Consider the following 25081-nt stretch of genomic DNA (forward strand, 5'->3'; position numbering starts at 1 on the left):
TACATCAAACCACCACTGGCAGAGTTTCAGAAAACCTTAATGTTTTACAATGACAAACAGCAAACATATAGAGGCTTACAACTGTTTGTGAAGTGAGTAACAAACATTTCTCAAGATTGTGTCACTGTGAGCATTGTCGGTCACATCTCTAAATGTTTTTCAAGAAATGCAGCTAAGTGATTGTCTGGATGTATTCGGTATACAGTATTTTAATCTTGGTTACAAATCGCCATTTGTATATTCTCCATTTGTACATTTGAGGCAGACAAAGTTATGGCTCTCAAGGAGAGAAACAAATATAGTGGACAAAGAAATATTTGTAATGAACTACTGAGCCAAACTAACAGCATTGCTTTATCAAAGTGTGTGTGTCCAATGTTAGCAACCAGGCAACACATAAAGGAGCTTTTCAAGTGAGCTCTTTAAGGTACACAAATGTTATGAAGCCTTTGCCAACAAGGATGTGGTTTCACCAATGGGGGATACCTTTTTTAAAAATATACTATTGCCATCACAGCCCCCCTTGCTCAAAATTCTGTGGCCTATAAAAGTACAGAACACGTTCACCCAGGTCATGTCATCGGAGATAAGGAAGAGACATTGCAGGAAACAGAGTTAAGAAGTAGGCCCAATGTGTGGATGTGGGTCTCTGAGACCTGTAATGGAGGGCATGAGCTGACAAACAATTCTCCAATGTGGGGTCCTTTTTTTACTAAATAAAATAGTGCCATCACAGCCCCCTTGCCCAAAATTCACAGTACAGAGCACGTTCACCCTGGTCATCTGGTGGCAGTTAAAGGACACATTTCGGGAGCTTAAGAAGTAGGGAGCTGACAAAATTCCCCAATGCGGGTACCTTTTTTTAATAAATAAACTAGTGCCATCACAACCCCCTTGCCCAAAATTCAGTGGCCTATAACACCACAGAGCACGATAACCCTGGTGATCTAGTGGCAGTTAAAGGAGACACTGCAGGAGACAGAGTTAAGAAGTAGGACCAATGTAATGTAATGCCCAATTCCCCAATGTGGGGTCCTTTTTTTACTAAATAAAATAGTGCCATCACAGCCCCCTTGCCCAAAAATCACCGGCCTATGACAGTACAGAGCACATTCACCCTGGTCATCTAGTGCTTCTGGATGATGAGGATAAGGAGGAGGATAACAACAAACAGATCAAATCTGGAAGCGTTTAACCATGTGTGGTTGTGAAGAGGTGCATGAGAATACACCTCCCCAAAACAGAGAATGTATTTGAGGTTATATTTCGCTGTTTTCACTTCGTGATGTACAGAAGTCTTTCCCAATCCAGCCCTTGTTCATTTTTACAAAAATCAGCCTGTCAGCAGTTTCAGTTGACAGGCGGATGCGCTTATCTGTTATAATTCCACCAGCGGCACTAAAAACCCGCTCTGACAGAACACTAGCAGCAAGGCAGGCCAGGACCTCCAAGGCATAGAGAGCCAGTTCATGCCACGTGTCAAGCTTGGATACCCAATAATTAAAAGGCACAGAGGAATCACGGAGGATGTTTGTATGATCTGAAAGGTACTCCCTCACCATCTTCACGAACATTGCACTTCTTGTGACAGCACCCCTTGCCTCTGTGCCGGCACGATGGGAGGGTCTGAGAAAATGGTCCCAGAACTTTGTCATTGTTCCCCTGCCTGAGCTGGATTGCACTTGTCTGTCTCGCTTGGACTCCTTGGTTGTACAACAAACTCTGACATCTGCTGCCAGCGTTCTCACATGGGAATATTCTAAGTAATTCTGCTACAAGGGCCCTCTGGTACTACAACATTTTAGTACACATCTCTGCCTCTGGCAGAAGAGATTGAAAGTTCTCCTTGTAGCGTGGGTCTAGAAGTGTCACCCAAAATTTTTATAATGTGACGGTCCCATGAAACACAGCGCAACATAAAAGTCAGCCATGTGTGCCAGACTGCTAACAGGCAAGACTTCCGTGTCCTCACCAACAGGACGACTGACCATGCTGTCCTCAGACCATCCCCGCTGAACAGAAGCTAATACAGATGTGTTTGTAGTACCGTCTATAGTGCATGAAAGTAGCTCCTGTTCTTCCTCCTCCTCATTGCCTACCAATCCACGTTGAGAAGACATGAGGCTGGGCTGAGTGTAATCCCCCTGTATGGTTCCTTCTCCATGTCCTCGTGCTCTGCATCATCTAATTGTGAGCAGAGAGGTTTTCAGAATGCTGAGAAGCGGGATGGTGACGCTAATTATGGTGTCATCACCGCACACCATCTTGGTGCAGTCTTCAAAGTTTTGGAGGATGGTACATATGTCTGACATCCATGTCCACTCCTGAAGTCTTATGTGTGGAGTATGAACTGAATATCGACGGCCTTGTTGATGTTGGTAGTCAACAACTGCCCTCTCCTGTTCACAAATCCTTTCCAACATATGCAGCATAGAGTTCCAGCGCGTGGGGACATCACACACCAATCGTGAGCCGGAAGCCTGCAAACGCTGCTGAAGCACGGCAAGGGCGGCTGAAGCTGTAGCTAACTTTCTAAAATGGGCAGATGGTGTACTTTCACTAGCAGAACAGGCAGCTCAGTGTAGCTTTTCAGAAAACATTGAACCATGAGGTTAAGCACATGGGCCAAGCAAGGTACGTGTGTGAGCTCACCTTGCCTTACAGCCACCACCAGGTTACGGCCATTGTCACACATGACCATGCCTGGCTGTAGGTTCAGCGGTGTCATCCAAATATTTGACTGCTCTTTCAGCGCTGTCCTTAACTCTTCTGTATTGTGCAGTTTATCACCTATGCAGATTAGCTTTAGCACAGCCTGTTGCCGCTTGGCTGAGGCAGTACTACAGTGCTTCCAGCTTCTGACAGATGTGTTGATTTCAGAGATGGAGGATGAAGAGGAAAAGGTGCAGGAGCTGTAGACTGTAGGGGCAACCCTGATTGACGTAGGGCCAGCAATCCTCGGCGTGGGGTGGATGTGTTCCATCCCAAGGTCGGACTGGGTCCCGGCTTCCACTGTTAACTCAGTGTGCCGTCAGTGAGATATACCATCCCTGTCCACAAGCACTTGTCCACGTCTCCGTGGTTAGGTGGACTTTCCCTGTAACAGTATTGCTGAGGGCACGGATAATGTCAGCGTCGGACTGGGGTGTCTGGGGCCCACCAGAGGAATGGACTCTAGGGGCCCACCCTACAGCTATATGCAAATATCTGTCATTATAGTGGAGCATCGGCTGTAAAACACCGGCGGCTGCTGCACATCTACCGTGTGCCCCAATAACTGGGATGTATAATTATGGTAGTTTACATTAATGGGGTTCTTGGTTAAAACAAGTTATCACTGATCCATGGGCTCCACAGGATAGGTGATCGCTTAGATCCGACCATTAGAAACTGCACCGATTGGAAGAATGGGGAAGTTTTATCCCTGACAGGACACTTTTATCACTATTTTAAAATGCAGCGGCAGGTGGGATTTCTGACCGCAGCTCCATTCATTCTCTTTGGGGCTTCCAGAAAAAAACAAGTGCAGACACTAAGGGAATGAATGGATCAGTGATCTAGTCGGACATGCCATTCCAGTCTAATGGGGATAAAAAGTTCCACATTTTGCTGAATGGGTCCAAGCAGTCAGACCCCCACCAATCAATACATTATCACTTATCATGTGGAGAGGTGATTACTTTTTTCCACAGGAAACCCCCTGTAAGTGCATCTCCGCCGCTGTGTACAAAGCATTAAAACTCTAATGGAAATAAAGAATATTCTCCTAATTAATATCAGAGAGAACAAATGACCGCCATAGACAACACAATCCACTATACCAAGACCAATAATACCACATACAGGAAGAAATACCACCACACCATGACCAGACCACATAGTGACCGAATACTACTACATACAAGGGACAAATACCACCGCACCATGTCAAGACCACAAATTACAACCACAGTGATCGAATAATATCACATACAAGGAACAAATACCACCGCACCATGTCAAGACCACATATTACCACCACTTGGTGACCAAATAGCACATACAAGGGACAAATACCACAACACCATTTCCAGACCACATATTACCACCACATAGTGACTGAATACTACAATACTGATCAGAAATTAAAAAAAGAAAAAAAAAAAATACTATCACCATTAGGCTGCCATCACACTAGCAGTATTTGGTCAGTATTTTTCATCAGTATTTGTAAGCCAAAACCAGGAGTGGAACAATTAGGCCGGGGTCACACTAGACCATAATACGGACGAGTGTTATGCGAGAAAAAATCGCATAGCACTCGGCCCAATGTTAATCTATGGTGCAGCTCCCATCATCCGATATTTTCTCCACCGTATTCAGGATCCGAGGGAACTCGCAGCAGGCTGCGATTGTCAGCGTATCTTGGCCGAGACTCGCCAATGAAAGTCTATGGGGGAGAGAATAAATCGGATTACACACGGACCATGCGTGTGCATTGCGAGAAATACGCAGCGGTGTTCTATAGAAAAGCCGGTAATTCAATTGCCGGCTTTGCATTTCTCCTTCACAAACCCGACAGGATATGAGACATGATTACATACAGTAAACCATCTCATATCCCCCTTTTTTTTGCATATTCCACACTACTAATGTTAGTAGTGTGTATGTGCAAAATTTGGCCGCTGTAGCTGCTCAAATAAAGGGTTAAATGGCGGAGAAAATTGGTGTGGGCTCCCGCGCAATTTTCTCCGCCAGAGTAGTAAAGCCAGTGACTGACGGCAGATATTAATAGCCAGGAGAGGGTCCATGGTTATTGCCTCCCCCCCCCCCCCCCGGCTACAAACATCTGCCCCTGCTACCCCAGAAAAGGCACATCTGGAAGATGCGCCTATTCTGGCACTTGGCCACTCTCTTCCCACTCCCGTGTAGCGGTGGGATATGGGGTAATGAAGGGTTAATGCCATCTTGCTATTGTAAGGTGACATTAAGCCAGATTAATAATGGAGAGGCGTCAATTATGTCACCTATCCATTATTAATCCAATTGTCTGAAAGGGTTAAAAAAGACACACAGACATTATTAAAAATTATTTTAATGAAATAAACACAGCGGTTGTTTTAGTATTTTATTGTTCTCTCAATCCATCAGAACACCCTCGCTTGGCAAAATAATTAACCCACAAGATACATACCTTCCAATGATCTGTCACGTCCAACGAGGTAATCCATCTGAAGGGGTTAATTATTTTACAGCCAGGAGCTGCGCAAAAGCACTCGCTCGTGTCTGTAATCCCCGGGTGATGAAAGGAAATCTGAGTGATCTGTACTTACATTGAGTTGCGGTGAGGCGCCCTCTGCTGGATGTCCTCATATGAACTCGAGCGTGGGAACTTTTCCAAGGCTCCAGTTCATGAGTTCATCCAGCAGAGGGCGCCTCACCGCAACTCAATGTAAGTACAGATCACTCAGATTTCCTTCATTCCCCGGGGATTACAACCACGAGCGAGTGGTTTAGCGCAGCTCCTGCCTGTAAAATAAATAATAATAAAAGGCGACATAGTGTCACTCTGCAAAGTAACAGGACCGCCCCCCCCCCCCCATTTAAAACAGTATACTCACAAAATAAAATAAATACATCACTGCAGTAATAATATCCCTTAATTAGCCCCTATGGTAATAATATTCCCCACCCTGGCCCCGTTTATCTCATTCCTGGCTCCAGCCATATGTTCTCGCATCCTGCCCTCATGAGTATCCATCCTGCCCCATGTGATCTCCCCATCCTGCCCCATCAGTCTCCATCGTATCCATCCTGCCCCATGATCCAATCCTGCCCCATGTCTCCAATCATGCCCCGTATCTACATTCTGCCCATGCCTCCAGTCCTGCCCCCAGTGTGTCCAGCAATCTGCCCCAGTGTGTCCAGCATATTACCCCCAGTGTGTCCAGCAATCTGCCCCAGTATGTCCAGCAATCTGCCCCAGTGTGTCCAGCAATCTGCCCCAGTGTGTCCAGCAATCTGCCCCAGTATGTCCAGCACTGCCCCCATGTGTCCAGCACTGCCCCGTGTGTCCAGCAATCTGCCCCAGTGTGTCCAGCATTCTGCCCCAGTGTCCAGCACTGCCCCCAGTGTGTCCAGCAATCTGCCCCAGTGTCCAGCATTGCCCCAGTGTGTCCAGCATTGCCCCAGTGTGTCCAGCAATCTGCCCGTATGTCCAGCACTGCCCCAGTGTGTCCAACAATCTGCCCCAGTGTGTCCAGCATTGCCCCAGTGTGTCCAGCATTGCCCCAGTGTGTCCAGCAATCTGCCCCAGTATGTCCAGCACTGCCCCCATGTGTCCAGCACTGCCCCGTGTGTCCAGCATTCTGCCCCAGTGTGTCCAGCATTCTGCCCCAGTGTCCAGCACTGCCCCCAGTGTGTCCAGCAATCTGCCCCAGTGTCCAGCATTGCCCCAGTGTGTCCAGCATTGCCCCAGTGTGTCCAGCAATCTGCCCGTATGTCCAGCACTGCCCCAGTGTGTCCAACAATCTGCCCCAGTGTGTCCAGCATTGCCCCAGTGTGTCCAGCAATCTGCCCCAGTATGTCCAGCACTGCCCCAGTGTGTCCAGCAATCTGCCCCAGTATGTCAAGCATATTGCCCCAGTGTGTCCAGTATTGCCCCCGGACAGTGTGTCCAGCAATCTGCCCCAGTGTGTCCAGCATATTACCCCCAGTGTGTCCAGCAATCTGCCCCAGTGTGTCCAGCATATTACCCCCAGTGTGTCCAGCAATCTGCCCCAGTATGTCCAGCATTGCCCCCGGACAGTGTGTCCAGGAATCTGCCCCAGTATGTCCGGAAATCTGCCCCAGTGTGTCCAGCAATCTGCCCCAGTGTGTCCAGCAATCTGCCCCAGTATGTCAAGCATATTGCCCGTGTCTCCAGTATTGCCCCCGGACAGTGTGTCCAGCATATTACCCCCAGTGTGCCCAGCAATCTGCCCAGTGTGTCAAGCATATTACCCCCAGGTTGTCCATCAATCTGCCCCAGTATGTCCAGCACTGCCCCCAGTGTGTCCATCAATCTGCCCCAGTGTCCAGCATTGCCCCAGTGTGTCCAGCAATCTGCCCCAGTATGTCCAGCACTGCCCCCAGTGTGTCCAGCAATCTGACCCAGTGTGTCCAGCAATCTGCCCCAGTATGTCCAGCACTGCCCCCGTGTGTCCAGCAATCTGCCCCTGTGTGTCCAACATTCTGCCTGTGTGTCCAGCATTTTGCCCCAGTGTGTCCAGCATTCTGCCCCAGTGTCCAGCACTGCCCCCAGTGTGTCCAGCAATCTGCCCCAGTGTCCAGCATTGCCCTAGTGTGTCCAGCATTGCCCCAGTGTGTCCAGCAATCTGCCCCAGTGTGTCCAGCACTGCCCCAGTGTGTCCAGCAATCTGCCCCAGTGTGTCCAGCACTGCCCCAGTATGTCCAGCACTGCCCCAGTATGTCCAGCACTGCCCCAGTATGTCCAGCACTGCCCCAGTGTGTCTAGCACTGCCCCCAGTGTGTCCAGCAATCTGCCCCAGTATGTCCAGCACTGCCCCAGTGTGTCCAGCACTGCCCCCAGTGTGTCCAGCAATCTGCCCCAGTATGTCCAGCACTCCCCCAGTGTGTCCAGCAATCTGCCCCAGTGTGTCCTTCAGCATTGCCCCAGTGTCCAGCACTGCCCCAGTATGTCCAGCACTGCCCCAGTGTGTCCAGCAATCTGCCCGTGTGTCCAGCACTGCCCCCAGTGTGTCCAGCAATCTGCCCCAGACTATTACTCATTTCCACATGTGAGGCACACGTCCGTATCTTGCATGTGGAAACCAAGCTGTGGAGCCGGCACTTTGGAGCGGAGCTGTGCAGCTCCATGTGTTCCTATGGGGCCGCGCGCTCCGCTCTGGAGTGCCGGCTCCACAGCTTGGTTTCCACATGCGAGATACGGACGTGTGCCTCGCATGTGGAAATGAGCCCTTATGTTCTCCTTCATGCCCCAGTACCCCCCGTCCCTCATACTCACCTGTCCCACACACTGCACTGCCGTGCCGACATCCCTCACGCTCGCGCTCTGTCCCGACTCCCGGCGGCGGCGCAGCATCTTCTTCCTGCTTGTGCGGTCATGTGATACTGCTGATTAAAGTCATGAATATGCGCATATTCAAGACCTTAATGAGCAGTACCACGTGACCGCACAAGCAGGAAGAAGATGCAGTGCACAGTGCAGACGCCGAGACCATCGCTGGAGCAGGGTGAGTATCGTCTTCAAGGAGGGTGGGTGGGGGGCGGCCGGGGGGGGCCCTGGAGCAGTGGGGGCCCCTGGAGCAGTGGGGGCCCTGCCAGCAGGTGTCAGTGCCTGGGCTTTACTGCCATGTGCCTGATCATGCTGGTGGTGGGCAGGGTGGTTGTTTTGCTACCCCTGCTGATGCGAGCATGGCAGGTGCTGCAAATGGCCTGTTGGCGGTTATCGGCAGTCTTTAAAAAATAACGACACGGGAAGATCTAACAGTTGGAATAGAGACTTCCCTCATGTTGGTGTTACGGGGAATGGATGCACACCTTCTGTGTTTGTGGCCACCACACTGCTTCTTCTTGCCTGTTGGGGTGATATGCCTCCTTCCCCATGCGTGCTGCTGCCCTCGCTCTGCATGTCCTCCTGCCAGGTTGGGTCAGTCACATAGTCATCCAACACCTCGTCTTCCACATCAGCACCCTACTCCTCCACCTGACTTTCTGGCAATTATGTCTCATCATCGTCCACCTCTTCTGACACTTTCCCACCATCGCCTTCGTGTGACCGGGGCTGGTCAAAGCTTTGGGCATCTCTACATGCGATCTCAGCTGTCACCACTTCAAGTTGACCGTCCGAGAGTCCAGAGTCTTGAAATGGAAAACTGAACAGCTCTTCAGAGTGTCCAAGTGTGGGATCAGTTGTCTCTGGGCACTCGGCATGGTGGGAGGAAGGTGGATCAGGGTGAGGAATATCCGGGCCACACTCACGGCTACTCAGACTTGACCGTGTGGAAGACGTGGTGGTGGTGGCTAAGTGACTGGAAGCATTATCCGCTACCCAACCAACAACCGTTTCACACTGCTCTGGCTTCAATAGTGGTGTGCTGCGGTCCCCTACAAAACTGCGACAGGAAGGTCGAGCGAGAAGATGTGGGTCTTTGTTGTGGCCCACTTTCACCTTGGCCACGGCCTCGTTCTCTGCATGCACCATCAGCATCACGTCCACTTCCCCGTCCCTTGCCTTGCCCATTTTAAATGGACTACTGCACTATTTCAAAAGCTCAACACAAATGCATTTATTAGAAGCAAATAATATCTGATCATGATCTACGATTTTTCAAACACAAACACCAGGCAGGCCTCAGCCTGACATAACAGACTGTATTCTATTTTCTGGGGCTTTTTGTGAATTTAGTTTATGCAAAATAGTGCTGCATATAAGTAGAGTAACAGACTGCAAAAAAGTGGTAAACTGGCCTGCAATGCGCAAACTTTTAGCACACAGATATATGACGCCTGTCACGGAAATACCACACTGGCAAATATGTGACCTGTTTTTTTAGTTTAATGCAACATAGTGCGGTATATAAGTTGAGCAATAGACAGGAAAAAAAGTGGTAAACTGACCTACAGTGCCCAAACTTGGAGCACGCAGATATATGAGGCCTGTCACAGAAATACCACACTGGCAAATATGTGGCCTGTTTTTTTTTAAATGCAAAACAGTGCTGTATATAATTAGAGTAACAGACAGGAAAAAAGTGGTCCACTGGCCTACAATGACCAAACTTGGAGCACGCAGATATATGAGCGCTGTCACGGAAATATCACACTGGCAAATATGTGGCCTGCATTTACTGAATGCAAAATAGTGCTACATATACTTAGAGTAACAGACAGCAAAAGCAGTGGCAAAACGGCCTAAAATGCCCAAACTTGGAGCACGCAGATATATGAGGCCTTTTTGGGTGAATTTAAAAACATTTAAAAAAAACAGTGGCACAAGGCTAGCACACACAACTATGCTACGTATGCCTGACAAACTATGATTTTTAAACAGGCCTCAGTCTGACAGAACACACTGTATTTTTTTTTGGGGGGGGGTGAATTTTTGGCAAAAAAAAATGCAACTAGGTATATAGTAAAGAAGCTGCAGCAGCAGGCAGTTATGGAGCTTTGGGAGGGATGAGGTGGGAGCAATGGATGCACATACAGTGCCTGCAGGCCTTGCACTGATGTGGATATGATATGCCCTGCCTGCCTAGAACTGCAATATCGGGACCCACGAATTAGCCCTAAAAAGGACTGTTAGTTTCTCAGGAGTTGTGGATTTAAGAATTGGAGACCTACACTAACTCTAAAATCCACGATTCTGACCCTATCTTTGTTCCTCAGACCGTGTGGGGGCATCACAACACAGAACCAGACCCCAATCAGAGGACAATAAAACATTCACACTCCTTATCTATGAATTGTTCCAATATGTATGGCCAGAACTGTTTATCACTCACATAATGGTAGTTCTGCTTCACGTCACCTGTCTTATCTATGGCATTTTTCTGTGATGTGTTGTGCACAATTATGTGATTCTTCAGAATTTGTATTAGTCTTTGCCTGATGAAGAGACCTGAGTAGTCTCGAAAGCTTGCAATTTGTTGCCATCTTTCCAGTTAGCCATTAAAAGGTATCAACCACTGAGGACTCTCAATTCTAAATATTTTTCAATCTACTGGCTAACACGGTACCAAGATATATATATATTTCCCATAAAGCCACTGTAGTGAGGGGGCATTCACCCCCCCTCCCTCCTCCTCTCTCACAAAAAAACCCCGCCGCAGGAAAAATAGCTTACATTCTAAGTCTCTTAGATGTAAAATTGCACAATGGACATAGGGAAGTCGGTAAATTACGTAAAGCCAAGAGGTGAGGAAACCAATTAAGATATGAATAGTTAACCATTCAAGTGCCCTATTAAAGAGTACAGGTAATTAGACAGTTAAGTTCTTTTCTGAGGTCCAGATAACAAAAGGGACATTTGTTTACCCAGAGTAGAAAAGCCTTCTTTGTTAAAAGGAAAGACATCCTGAGGTGAAAGAAAACTATTCTATCCTTCAGGAAAATTGTTAGACCTGCCACTAGTGGAAAGTTATGAATATTGGGGTTATTATAAATCTAATATTGATGGGACGTACATCCTCAACTTCAGGACTAATCCTTGAATATGTATATTTTTTTCATAACTGTGACACCTGCCTATATGCCCCAAATCAATACTGGCCAGATAGCAGACATCAGTCATGTCATGTTTACTATGCATGGAAAGGTAAAATCCTGATAAAAAATATAGCAGTGATCTCAAACTTCTGCGATCATTAGGAGTGAAGATATTAATAGTGATGAGTGACTATACTCGTTGCTCAGGTTTTCCCGAGCACGCTCGGGTGGTCTCCGAGTATTTGTTAGTGTTTGGAGATTTAGTTTTCATCACCGCAGCTAAATGATTGACAGCCAGTAGCCAGCCTGAGTACATGTGGGGGTTGCCTGGTTGCTAGGGAATCCCCACATGTATTCAAGCTGGCTTGTAGCTGTAAATCATTCAGCTGCAGTGATGAAAACTAAATCTCCGAGCACTTACAAATACTCCGAGATCACCCGAGCAACGAGTATACTCGCTCATCACTAATTGTTAACGTTGGTAATTTCTTAAAGGCCTGAGAGAATCCCACAACCCAGCCCATGTGAGGTCATCAATGAATGGTGTGTGTAGGGGTAACTTTGGTGCTGAGAAAAAGTCAAGGTGAATTATGATCTGGATTCATGCAGAGATACATATGATCCTGTTCACTGGATGTTTCCAATCGCTAATCCAAATGATCTCCATGATGTCCGTAGTAAGTTTCTGTTATTTCGTTTTATGTAACTGTATATGCTGCATTGTTTGGTCCCTTTGTAAAATCTTTTGTGTATTTTATAAACACTGCCTATCATTCAGGATTAAATATAACATTTAATATTTCTGTTCCTTTTGTTCTGTAAACTGCACCCCAAAGCAATACACTATGTCTAATCAGCTTGTATAAATGACTGGTGGTGGCAGTGAATAGTCTGGGGTTATCATGAAGATAGCAGTGACCATACTGGGGGTATAAACACATATCCCATGACTGTGAATAAGAGGTATATATACCATATGCTCACTCTTAAATTTCCCAATAACCGGCCTATTAGTGGAAACAGACGCAGCCTCCTGTTATTCCTAGGGCAGCGGTTCTGGCACCATGGGATCCGACCGGGCACCTGCTACTCAAAGAGACTAAACACAATTTTGCTACCTAGCTGCTAGTGGCTGTTCTATGCATCTCCCTTCCCGTGTGTGTTAGAATGACTCGATACCCAGACAGGCGTTTGCCCTGGTCTGGGGATCTCAGAAATATATACGATGTACCGCTAGGATGTATAGTATTTCTATAACTCCTTTATGAAATCCTAGCTGGCTGAACTAAGGACTCAGGCCGCATGGCTTGGATCTACAGGGGGGTTTCCTGAAAAAGGTTGAATACCAGCTGCAAGGTAGGGGGAGGTGAATCCCTTTGAAGCTGGCCAGATGTCATGTTACCAATGCATGTGCTTAAGGATTTTTTATAACTCTATGCCCAATAATATGCAAGAGGATTGACATGGAGTAATGCAGCTTGTCAGATGTTGTTATCCCCTGGGGAGACAGCCTACGTAGATGCTGTCACCAGCAGTCCGAGAGCCCAGAATGCAGGTAGCTCACTGCCTTTTGGACCCCTCATCATCCAGTGGGATAACAGGACTAGTGACTGACCCAGCAGGATAACAGGACCAGTGACTGACCCAGAACAAGCCCCGGAGGGTTCCTGTGAGGTTGGGGCCTTAGTGTTACTTCTGGCTACCTCTAGCCAGGAGTCTTAGACCCGTCTGGTGCCGCTGAGTAACCCTTCAGACAAGCCCATCTCTAAATCCCAAAAGGAGAGGGTACTGTGGGATCCTGGAAGAATGGTCCCTAAGGTGGGATTGTGGGGTGATCTGTAAGGGTAGTGCACACGCTGCAGATTTGCTGCGGATTCGCAGCATTTTTTTCCAAGCAGAAACGCTGCAGATCCGCAAGTGATTTACAGTACAATGTAAACAAATGGGAAAAAAAATGCTCTGCTCATGGTGCGGAAAAATCTGCACGGAAAACGCAGCAGATTCAAAAAAGGACCATGTCAATTCTTTTTGCGGATCTGCACTGTTTCTGCACCCATGGACTTCAATTGTGTCAGGCCAATCCGCAGCAAACCCGCAGATGTAAAAAAGATCTGCAGATTTGTTGCGGATATGCCTGCGAGTAACGCTGCAGATTGGGAGGGGGAAGAGTGTGTGGGCAGAGACTGTGTGTGTGCGGAGAAGATGTGTGCGTCTGTGTGCATCTTCAGGGCTGTGCGGGGGTCTACGGGTCTGTGTGCAGGGGTCTGCGTGTGTGCGGGGCTGTGTGTAGGCAGGCATCGTCTGATGGGACTACTGGTCCCGTCCGGCTATGCCTGCTACAGTGACAGGTAGCTGGATGATGGGACAGTATAGTCCTATCATCTGGCTACTGTGTTCAAGTTTAAAAAAAAACCCCACAGATAGTGCAGACAGTACATACAACACACAGTACAGTAAACCAACAGTATACTCCCTGATCCGCAGCAATCCATGTAATAACGAGTGTCCCACGACGATCTCCCGTGGAGAGCTGCCACATCAGCTGATGCGACCGCTCTCCAGGGGCTCCGGCGATACAATGGCGGTAGGTATCCTTCTGCACTGTATCCCTCCCCTGCTGTGAGTACAGTATAGTTCATACTCTCACTTTCGGCACCGCTGCGTGGAAAAATTCTGACGCAGCACTGCCGTAAAGTGAGCAATGAACTCATTGAACCCTCAGTGATAACACTGCAGGAGCCATTGTCTCCTGTCAGTGTGTCACTGGAGGCCTATAGAGCGGTGAGATCACCCGATGTCACTGTTCTATAGGGGAGATCGTCGTGGGACACTCGTTATTAATTGGACTATGGCGGACAGGTAGTATACGGTTTATTAATTTACGTTTTTTGCAGGCGCTGAAGTATGGTATGGTTAAATGAAGAATATTAAAATACTTTTTTCAGGTTGTGTCTTTCTTAACTCTTTCACTACTATTAGTAATAGATAGGTGTCTTACTGACGCCTCTTCATTACTAACCAGGCTTGATGTCACCTTACAATCAAAGGTGACATTAACCCTTTATTACCCCATATGCCAACCACTACAGGGCAGTGGGAAGAGAGAGGCTAAGTGCCGGAATTGGTGCATCTTAGAGATGAGGGGTTCACCTATGGGCAAAAAGGATGAGAACATGCAAGACACAAGAGAAAGCATGCCAATATATTTAGGGAACACCCAAAAATATTAAATACTGTTTATTACAAAAAATCAGCACAGTCATTACACTTAGGACATAATGACAATTAAAATGAAACATCCAGAGGCCGTGTCCAATAATGTGGGTCATAGACCACCCCGTGACTACTCAAACATGCTCAATATTATAAACATAGGCTCAGAGATGAGTGTGTTAATACCATTCAGATCTAATCCTGAATATATATTAATGAGCTGCCCTATCTATTCACAGTACCATATAGATTGTGTGGTGGAGAAAAAGAGGGAATTGTTCTATATATGTCTGTGTATTTATATATATATATATATATATATATATATATATATATATACACACATACACATATATTTGCAACAGGTCTAACAAATAGCAACGACCATGTGTGGGTTAATAGACGTAATAGTATAGACAATAATAAAGAAAAAATCCTAAGGTCCAATAAACCCAGCTGGATCCACCTAATATGGTAACACAGCATGGGCAGGGATCCATTAATATCTGGTGGCATACAGAACCTGTTATCCACCGAGAGGTAAGGAAAAGGAAGGCCAGAGCTCAAACCCCACAGATGGAGATGCCCAATAGGGAGCCAGACGAGCAAGGAGAAATAGCGGGTAAACCCCACGCGTATCGCCACCAAAGTTGTTTCTTCTTCAGGGGTAGAAATTCATATGCACTGTGTCCAACAAGTGCTCTGTATATATCTCATCACTAATTAATGATATGAACCATCGGAGAGAAGACTGACCGGAGACCTGGTGAACTGTGCAGCGAGAGTGCGGATATCGGCCATCTTGTTAGGTACGGCAGGTTATCAATGTCGATCAAGTTGTTTTAGCCCCAACCACGCATGCGTCGGAATGTGTCAGTCCACAATAGATCCAGACACCAGGATAACGTGTCGTCACAGAGCATGCAGCGCAAGCGCACAGCTCCGCAGCGTTCATATCCAGCAAACGCAGCAATCACATCAACCGCCACACAAGAGTGTGTCCGCAGACAGAGAGGAAACCCCTACGCATACAAACATATAGCCTCAAAATCAAAACACGAAGAACAAACATATGTACATAGAAACGCACTAGGTATGTGCTGAATTCACTTGTCTGCTGAATAGATGTACAAATATACACTGCCATAAATAAAGGAGCAGAAACTGAGGAAGTGTAATGATGATGGTTGCGTACCCACACAAAATATATTGGAGAATACACAACAATCCAAACCACAAATTAGACACAATATGACCAACACGCCCATGTGTCCGAGATACTGGGGGACAACAGTATAAACATATCCATAGATGTCAGTCGAAACCTGCAAAAAATGTAAATGGTAACCCCATTTTCAATATTGTATAGTGGTGCCCTCCATATCTCATTCCAAATTATAGGGGAGCCCACATCATTTTTTTTTTTTTTTTTTTTTTTTGGGGGGGGGGGGGGTGTCTCGCTATTTTAATAGCTAGTAAAGGCTAAATATACAGCTGTGAGCAGATATTCATAGCCTGGGAAGCTCCATGGGTATTAAACCCTTCCCAGGCTATAAACATCGGCCCCCAGTCACTGTCATTCCCACTCTGGACTTGAAAGTTGCGCGGGAGCCCAATTTTTAAAAATTAAACAGATATTGCTTTAAGGCCGGGTCACACTTGCGAGAAACTCGCATGAGTTTTCGCACCTCAATACCCGGCACTGGGGACTGGAGTGTGCGGCTGCATGTATTTCTGTGTAGCTGAACGCTCCGTTCCCAGTGCCGGTGGCACTGCCGGGAATTGAGGTGCGAGACTCGTGTGAGTTTCTCGGAAGTGTGGCAAGAGACGGAAGAATCTGCACAGAAAATTCCACAGGCAAATCTGCAACATGTGCACATACCCTAAATCAGCCCCTCACAACCTCAAACAGGGGGAGATGTCATAGAAGATATTAAGACCCCAAAGCCACTAGTGAGGGGGCATCCACCCCCCTCCCTCCTCTTCTTTCAGACAGAATTGTAGCAGTTAAAAGAATGTAAGCTCTAATTTAGTAGAATTGCACAATGGACAGAAGGAAGTGGGTAAATTACTACAGGCAGGGGGTGAGGAAACCTATTAAGATATGAATAGTTAGCCCTTTGAAGCCAAGACTCTCTAAAGAGTACAGCTAATTAGATAGCAAAGTTATTTTCTGAGGTCCAGATAACAAAAGGGACAGGAAAGACATCCAGACATGAAAGGAAACTATTGTTCCCTTCAGGGGAATTGTTAGACCTGGCACTAGTCACTGGTGGAAAGTTATGAATATTGGGGTTATTACAGATCTGATATTGATGGGATGTGCATCCTCAGCCTGAGGACTAATCCTCAAACATGCATATTTTTTCATAACTGTGACACCTGCCTATAAGCCCCAAAAAGTAGTGGCCAGACAGTAAACAGGGCATGGCTGGTGTCTGCTATCTATGGAAAGGTAAAATCCTGATAAATATGGCGCCAACCTCAACCTTCTGCGATCATGAGGAGTGAAGGTATTATTAATTTCATAAAATCCTGAGGGGCCGAGAACATCCCACAACCCGGACCACACGAGGTCATCAAGGAGTGGTGTGTGGGTGTAACTCAGGTGCTGATAAAAGGTGAAGGCGAATTATGGCATGGTCATGCAGAGCGGGGGAGGGGAATCTTTTCCTGCCAAGGGCCATTTGGATATTTACACCATCCTTCGGGGGCCGTACAAATTACGCGCCAACTCCACCCTCAAAGAACGTCCTGACGCTGGGGTCACTCTCTACTTCCCCGGACACACGGGGGTCACTCGCCGCTCCCCCGGACACGCGGGGGAAGGGTGTCTCTCTCCTATCCCCTGGACACACACGGGGGTCTCTCTCCTCCCCCCTGGACACATAGGGGTCCTTCTCCGCTCCTCTGGACATGGGGGTCTCTCTCACCAGGAAACACAGGGTCCCTCCCCTCCGCCCCAGACACACGGGGGTCTCTCTCCTCCAGACACACGGGGGGGGGGGGGGACGCGCTCTCCGCTCAGCGCCCGTTATAGACAGTGGAAGATTCCATGACGCCCCTGCTATAGGGGTGATTGGAATAACCGATTCCCGCGCTCATCACCTCCCGCAGCCTCGCCCCGGTATTACACTGTGATTTCCGTCCCGGCCGCCGCCGCTGTGGACTCTGCTCCTCTCTGGCGCCACTTCCTGCGCTTCGCTCCCCCTCCCCAGCTGAGGTGGTACGATCCTGTCAGTCACCGGCCGCTGCAGCACAAGGTCTGACGCTTCCTCCATTCATCCTGCGCTCGGTCGGTGCGGCCGCCGGGGGGTTCTGTGCTGGGGGCGCTGCCGGGGGCGCTGCCGGTACTTTACATTATGGTTTGTTCATGGGGGGTAATCTCTGGCTGGGGTGGAATTATACCTCCAAGTATACACGTCAGCCTCCTGGGAGTTGTAGTCAGTTGATCATTTGCTTGTAGTGAGGCCTGAGCACGCTGGAGCCGCTGCAGGTGTGTAGGGAGGGGGTGCACATACTTTCCGGTGACTATTACGGGATGCAGGAGGGGATTTCACCTGCAGAGACCCCCCCCCCCCCCCTAGTGCTGAGCAGACACCCCCCCCCCCCCCCCCCCCTCCGGTGCTGAGCAGAGACACCCCCCCCCCCCCCCCGGTGCTGAGCGGAGACCCCCCCCCCCGGTGCTGAGCGGAGACCCCCCTCCCCCCGGTGCTGAGCGGAGACCCCCCTCCCCCCGGTGCTGAGCGGAGACCCCCCCCCCCCCGTGCTGCTGAGCGGAGACACCCCCCCCGGTGCTGAGCGGAGACCCCGGTACTGAGCAGAGCTCCTCCGATGTCGGTGCAGACATCACTGTGATTTTCTCTTACATTTCACCCTCTGGATAATTTTTTGCTGCTTATTGGAAGTGTTTTGTGCAAAGTATTGTGTTATCTGGTGCTGGCCCTTTAATAGAGGGTCCTGGGGCATGGTGGGGTCTGTGACGTGGGAATCCAGTCTGATGATCCCTTCCCAGCACAGCACATTTTCCGTTTTTGTGCTGACGACACTTTTTCCTTCCCCTTTTCTCCCCATCGCATATTTTTCTCTGGGATGTGTGTCCTGTGGTCGCTTAGGCCGCGTCCTTCCCCCCTGTGGTCGCTTAGGCCGCGTCCTTCCCCCCCCCCTGTGGTCGCTTAGGCCGCGTCCTTCCCCCCCCTGTGGTCGCACTGGCCGCGTTCCTCCCCCCCCTGTGGTCACGCTGGCCGCGTCCTTCCCCCCCTGTGGTCGCGCTGGCCGTGTCCTCCCAAAGGTCGCTTAGGCCGCGTCCTCCCCCCCCCCCCCCGCCCCCGCCCGTGGTCGCTCTGGCCGCTTCCTTCTCCTCTGTGGTCGCGCTGGCCGCGTCCTCCCCCTGTGGTCACTCATGAGCCCGTGCCCTTCCTGAGTCCCTGCACTGTACGCTTGTGGCGGTCCGCGTTAGTGCCGATGCTGTACATGTATGGAGCAGGACGGGAAGATGGGTGTATGCCCGATCACCCAGAGGCCTCCATCAGGACATAAGGCAGGTATAATGGAGGAGCTGGTCCACAGGTAATCGATGGTGAAGGAGCAGAAGGTTTCCACTGTTCTCCCCAGTCTGTGACAGTGAGCGCTGCTGCTTCCTTCCCCCAAACTGCAAAAAAGTCCCCAGAGCAGAACTACTGGCTGCCATCTTGGTCTCCATAGAGACGAGGCTGAATACATCCTTTCCTTCATGTAGTCACTTGTCGGCCATGTCTGGTCCTCCCATGTCTGGGCCCTTCTGCTCGTTTACCTTAGATATTCCCATCAGGATATTTTCAGCCACCTGTTACAATTCTTCTACAGCCATTAGAGATGCTGGATGTCTTTGTGTTCAGTTCTTCTGTCGGACAGATGCCGCTCAGTTTCCTTGGTGTCCACATTTAGGAGAGCAGGAGATTTTCTATTTTTTTGTCCATGTTGAGCTTTCCAGGCCTGAAGCCTGAGGCTGCACTACTGAGAGGATCCGATGCTACATGTCAGGTGTCATGGAAACCAGATGTCTACATCAGCTATGGGTTATAGTTGTGGACGGTGATGTGAAGTCACATGAGGTCTCCATGGTGACTGGCGGTGCTGGAGATCCATTTTCTGTTCGTGGTCGGTCCCATCTTCTTGATGTTGCGCTCACCTATCTGTATACCCCCCCTAGTCCTCCTGTGTCACCACATTTACACGTTATCTCTCCATCTTGACTCCTCCCATAGGTCCTCCATAGTCGTTCCTCCACTCGTTGACCTCAGATTCTCCATCTTTGAGGTCATGTGGGTCTCGGTGCTGGTTCTGGCCTTGACCACGGTCTTGTTCTCCCTGCTGGACGTCTGGTATTTTATCCGAGCGTTTCTGTCCGTGCTGAGGTCCCGCCTGCAGCCAGTGGTGAAGGACCTCCTGAAGGAGCACACCTTCTCCGGCCTGGTCCTTCCTCATGACTTGGACTTCCTCCTGCACATGAACAACTCCCGCTACCTCCGAGAGGCCGACTTTGCCCGGCTTTCCTTCTTTACGCGCAGTGGACTTTTTGGGGCCATACATGCTATTGGCGCGGGAATGGTGATGGCGGCCAGCACGATACGCTACCGGCGCTCGCTTCGTCTGCTGGAGGCTTTCGAGATACGCACACGTCTGATCTGCTGGGATGAGAAGGCCTTCTATGTGGAGCAACGATTCGTAGCCCCCAGGGACGGATTCGTCTGTGCTATTCTACTGAGTCGGCAGCACATCATCGGAAACTCCCCCGATAAAGTGGTGCAGACCATGTGTAAGAGAAAGGTACGCTGTGACGTAATATCTTTAAGGGGTGACAAATGACTGTTAAGACAATACATCAACGAGAGTGTGACAGACTCACTGACTGAGTTGCTGCTTTCCAGTAAGTGTTTTATCACGCTCCAGTGCTGGATTCACAATTACAATGCTCAGTACTGTTTAATGTCCACCATGCTGCTAATGCTTTCTTGCAAATGTTTAATCTCACTTGCTGAATTCACAGCTACACTACTCATTACTACTGTATAATACCTTCTTGCTCTGGTGCCTCCTTCATAGCTACACTGCTCAAAATTGCTGTACATTTTTTTACAATGTTGCTGCTGCTGCTTCCTAGTAAATGTTGCTGTATGTTTTTCACGCTGCTGCTTTCTCAAATGTTTTTTTCTCCCCTTAGTGCTGGATTCACAGCTACGCTGCTCACTACTGCTGTACAATGTCCTCTATTCTGTTGCTGCTTCTGAACATGAGAGAGGAGAGCTGGAATCCCTCATGTCTGTGTGCCCTGTGTATGGGAGGCATCAATTCAGTGTCCACCCTCTAGCTTAGAGTCAACTGAAAAATAGAGAGAGCACCAGTATAGGGAAAAGTGCAGGATACACGTCATATAATGGGCAGAAATTGTTATTCCTCATGTACGTACGGCAGGTTAGTCTGGACAGTCACCTGTAGGTTGCATCACCTTGTACTGCAGATGTATCCCACCAGGTTGCAGGACCTCGTTGTTTCTATGTACAGATAAGGGTCAGAACTGTGAATACAGCTCTAGATGCGAGGCAAGGTCAGATGGACAGTTGGAGACCTCTGCCCATTTCTGAGAAGGTGAAGACCCTCATCCGCGTCTCATGGATGTTTTGCTTGCGCTGTCTCCGCAGGTGGAGTCTCCCGAGTTCCCGGACGAAGTCATGCACTGGATCGACTACAATGACAGCAGCAGCCAGAAGCTGAGAGCCGAGAGCGGGGTCACCATGAACTCCAAAGACGACTAGCGGAGGTGCCGCCTGGTACCCGTGGCCCTCGTCTTCGTACCTGCTGACCCTGCATAGACCAGTGCAGCTGTTAGGATTAGGACCATCCCCCAGGTCTACAGTGTTTGCCCCTTGCTCCAGAAATGTACCCTCCCTGTCCGTGACCCTCAGGTAGAGCGACGTCCGCTTTAAAAAGATGTTCTGTGCAATATTGGGGAGCGAAACGCTTCTTCAGGGGCGATACCGAGGGGCGCTCCTCTGTGTTTTATTTATTACGATTCTTCGTGTATTTATTCTGGCGCGATGCATGTGGAGCTGATTATCGACGGTGGTATGAAATGCGTGAGTGAATGGTGGGCGTGTGGTCATCTGGGGCCGAAGTCATTGGCGGGGACCTTTCTGGCAGGGAAAGTAGCAGGACTACTGCACCCACCATCTATTCTTGATAGACACCCAACGATTGATTTTCTGGGAAGCTGCTGAGCAAAAAGGGGGTGTCCTAAATGCGACTCGTCCTGCAAACAAGGAGCAAAGGAAGACCCTTGTACGTGGAAAAATGGCACAAGGTTCGGCCGTTAGAAGGGGAGTAAAAAACAAAAGCACAAAAATAATAGCAGCCGTGGTCTGGACTCCTGACACCAGGCCTGTGATAGCGAGGTTTGGTATTTGGGGTCGTCGCTCACAAGAACAATGTGGGTGCTTGCTTTTAGATTTCATCCCGTGCAGACGGAGCAGACACGGAGGCAGTGATGAGGAAGCCTCACATTCCAGCAGAATTGTGAATGCAGTTCTGGATGTGCGTGTAGTATAAGACTGGTGCAGTGCGGAGCGCAGGACGCGGTGTGACGTCATTGGATTCCTTCTGTTTCTGATTGTACAGAATGCTCCCATTTTCTCACTCACTTCATCTTCCATCTCCATTGTCCTCCGCATCTCCATCGTGGTCCGTTTCCATCGTCCTCTGCATCTCCATCGTGGTCCGTTTCCATTGTCCTCTGCGCCTCCAGTGTGGTCTGTTTCATCAGCCTCCTTGTCTCCATCATGGTCCATTTCCATCGTCCTTCGCATCTCCATCGTGGTCCGTTTCCATCGTCCTCCGCGTCTCCATTGTGGTCCGTTTCAACATCCTCCTTGTCTCCATCGTGGTCCATTTCCATCGTCCTCAGCATCTCCATCGTGGTCCGTTTCCATCGTCCTCTGCATCTCCATCGTGGTCCGTCTCCATCGTCCTCCGCGTCTCCATCGTTATTCTCCATCATTGCCCATTTTCATCGTCCTCTGTGTCTCCGCCTCCGCTGTGATGGATTTCTGTGCAGCTGTCCTGTATGTTTCTGGCGTCGGTCTCGGCTGTGTGTTTGGTTCTTTACGTTATTTATTAAATTGATTTATCATACTGAACACCGACTCCGTCATTCCCTGATCTCACCTCAAGGTGGTAGCGCTGTACCACGATCTGATACGGACCATCCATAGAGGCCTGCTATTGGGGGAAAGGGTCACATGACGGAATCGCATCGAGCCTACTACATGACTGCAGCTCATACACAGCAAGTGGTATCACAGGATTAGATACCCAGCTCAGCAGACCGTATCACACAGGAGAGGATTAGATACACAGCTCAGCAGACAGTATCACAAAGGATCGGATGAGATCCACAGCTCAGCAGTCACTCACACAGGATAGGATTAGATACACATCTCAGCAGTCAGTATCACACAGCAGAGGATTAGATACACGGCTCAGCAGACTATCATGCAGGATAGGATTTGATACATGGCTCAGCAGACAGTATCACACAGGATAGCATTAGATACACGGCTCAGCAGCCAGTATCACAGGATAGGATTAGATACACAGCAGACAGTTATCACACAGGATAGGATTAGATACACGGCTCAGCAGTCAGTATCACACAGGAGAGGATTCGATACACGGCTCAGCAGTCAGTATCACACTGGATAGGATTAGATACACAGCTCAGCAGTCAGTATCACACAGGATAGGATTAGATACACAGCTCAGCAGTCACTATCACACAGGATAGGATTAGATACACAGCTCAGCAGACAGTATCACAGGATAGGATTAGATACACAGCTCAGCAGTCACTATCACACAGGATAGGATTAGATACACAGCTCAGCAGACAGTATCACAGGATAGTATTAGATACACAGCTCAGCAGATGGTATCACAGGATAGCAGTCGATACACAGCTCAGCAGTATCACACAGGATAGGATTAGATACACAGCTCAGCAGACCGTATCACATAGGATTGGATACACAGCTCAGCAGATGATATCATGGGATAGGATTAGATACACAGCTCAGCAGACAGTATCACACAAGATAGGATTGGATACACGACTCAGCACAGAGTATCACACAGGATAGGATTAGATACACAGCTCAGCAGTCAGTATCACACAGGAGATGATTAGATACACAGCTCAGCAGTCAGTATCACATAGGAAAGAATTAGATACACGGCTCAGCAGTCAGTATCACACAAGATAGGATTAGATACACAGCTCAGCAGTCACTATCACACAGGATAGGATTAGATACACAGCTCAGCAGACAGTATCACAGGATAGGATTAGATACACAGCTCAGCAGCCAGTATCACACAGAATAGGACTAGATACATGGCTCAGCAGACAATATCACACAGGAGAGGATTAAATACACAGCTCAGCACACAGGAGAGGCTTAGATACACGACTCAGCAGTCACTCACACAGGAGAGGATTAGATACACGGCTCAGCAGACAGTATCACATGAGAAGATTAGATACACAGCTCAGCAGACAGTATCACAGGATAGGATTAGATACACAGCTCTGCAGACAGTATCACACAGGATAGTATTAGATACACAGCTCAGCAGATGGTATCACAGGATAGCAGTCGATACACAGCTCAGCAGTATCACACAGGATAGGATTAGATACACAGCTCAGCAGACCGTATCACATAGGATTGGATACACAGCTCAGCAGATGATATCATGGGATAGGATTAGATACACAGCTCAGCAGACAGTATCACACAAGATAGGATTGGATACACGACTCAGCACAGAGTATCACACAGGATAGGATTAGATACACAGCTCAGCAGTCAGTATCACACAGGAGATGATTAGATACACAGCTCAGCAGTCAGTATCACATAGGAAAGAATTAGATACACGGCTCAGCAGTCAGTATCACACAAGATAGGATTAGATACACAGCTCAGCAGTCAGTATCACACAGGAGAGGATTAGATACACATCTCAGCAGACAGTATCACAGGATAGGATTAGATACACAGCTCAGCAGTCAGTATCACACAGTATAGGATTAGATACACGGCCCAGCAGACAGTATCACACAGGATAGGAATAGCTGCACGGCTCAGCAGTCTTCACACAGAATAGGATTAGATGCACAGCTCAGCAGTCAGTATCACACTGGATAGGATTAGATGCACGGCTGAGGTGTGTGCTGCTCCTGGATACGGTAGTGTCCATGTACCCGTGCCTCGGCTGTGTATGGATCACCGCCCTGTGTCAGGTGTGGGATTATTGGGGCGTAGTGATGGGCGCGGTCACAATCTAGAGATGATCTTTCCCTGTATTCCGGGCGGCGCCTCCTGTAGAGTTGAGGCCAAGATACAAGATGTTCCTTTACACGACTGTCCCTGATGTGTGAATAGGAGCCAGTTTCTGCTCACGGCCCAGGTCCTCGTCACATAGAAGAACAATGCCGAAATCCCTACAGGATTTATATAATCCTAATACACATGTCGAGAGCCATGGATTATTTACACTGGCTAAGATGGTCACATCTTATCACAGAAGTGTGAGATGATCGGCATCCCACATGGTCGAAACCGCT

At 48.7% G+C, this 25081-nt stretch overlaps 1 protein-coding gene across 5 annotated transcripts; it reads left to right on the forward strand.

Moving 5' to 3' along the window:
- Window positions 1–17430: 17430 nt before the first annotated feature.
- Window positions 17431–22592, forward strand: THEM6 (thioesterase superfamily member 6). 5 transcript variants are annotated; one of them, XM_077271354.1, is made up of 3 exons: window positions 17431–17684; window positions 19668–20229; window positions 21102–22592. In XM_077271354.1, the coding sequence occupies exons 2-3, from the start codon at window positions 19723–19725 to the stop codon at window positions 21213–21215; spliced, it is 621 nt and encodes a 206-aa protein (XP_077127469.1). In that variant the 5' UTR covers window positions 17431–17684; window positions 19668–19722; the 3' UTR covers window positions 21216–22592. The 5 variants fall into 5 exon arrangements, with proteins under 5 accessions (XP_077127469.1, XP_077127471.1, XP_077127470.1 ...); XM_077271356.1 differs by having other exon boundaries at window positions 17667–17786; XM_077271355.1 differs by having other exon boundaries at window positions 17667–17771.
- Window positions 22593–25081: the final 2489 nt, after the last annotated feature.

Source organism: Ranitomeya variabilis, chromosome 6, assembly GCF_051348905.1.
Source record: "Ranitomeya variabilis isolate aRanVar5 chromosome 6, aRanVar5.hap1, whole genome shotgun sequence".
NCBI classification, from domain to species: Eukaryota; Metazoa; Chordata; class Amphibia; order Anura; family Dendrobatidae; genus Ranitomeya; species Ranitomeya variabilis.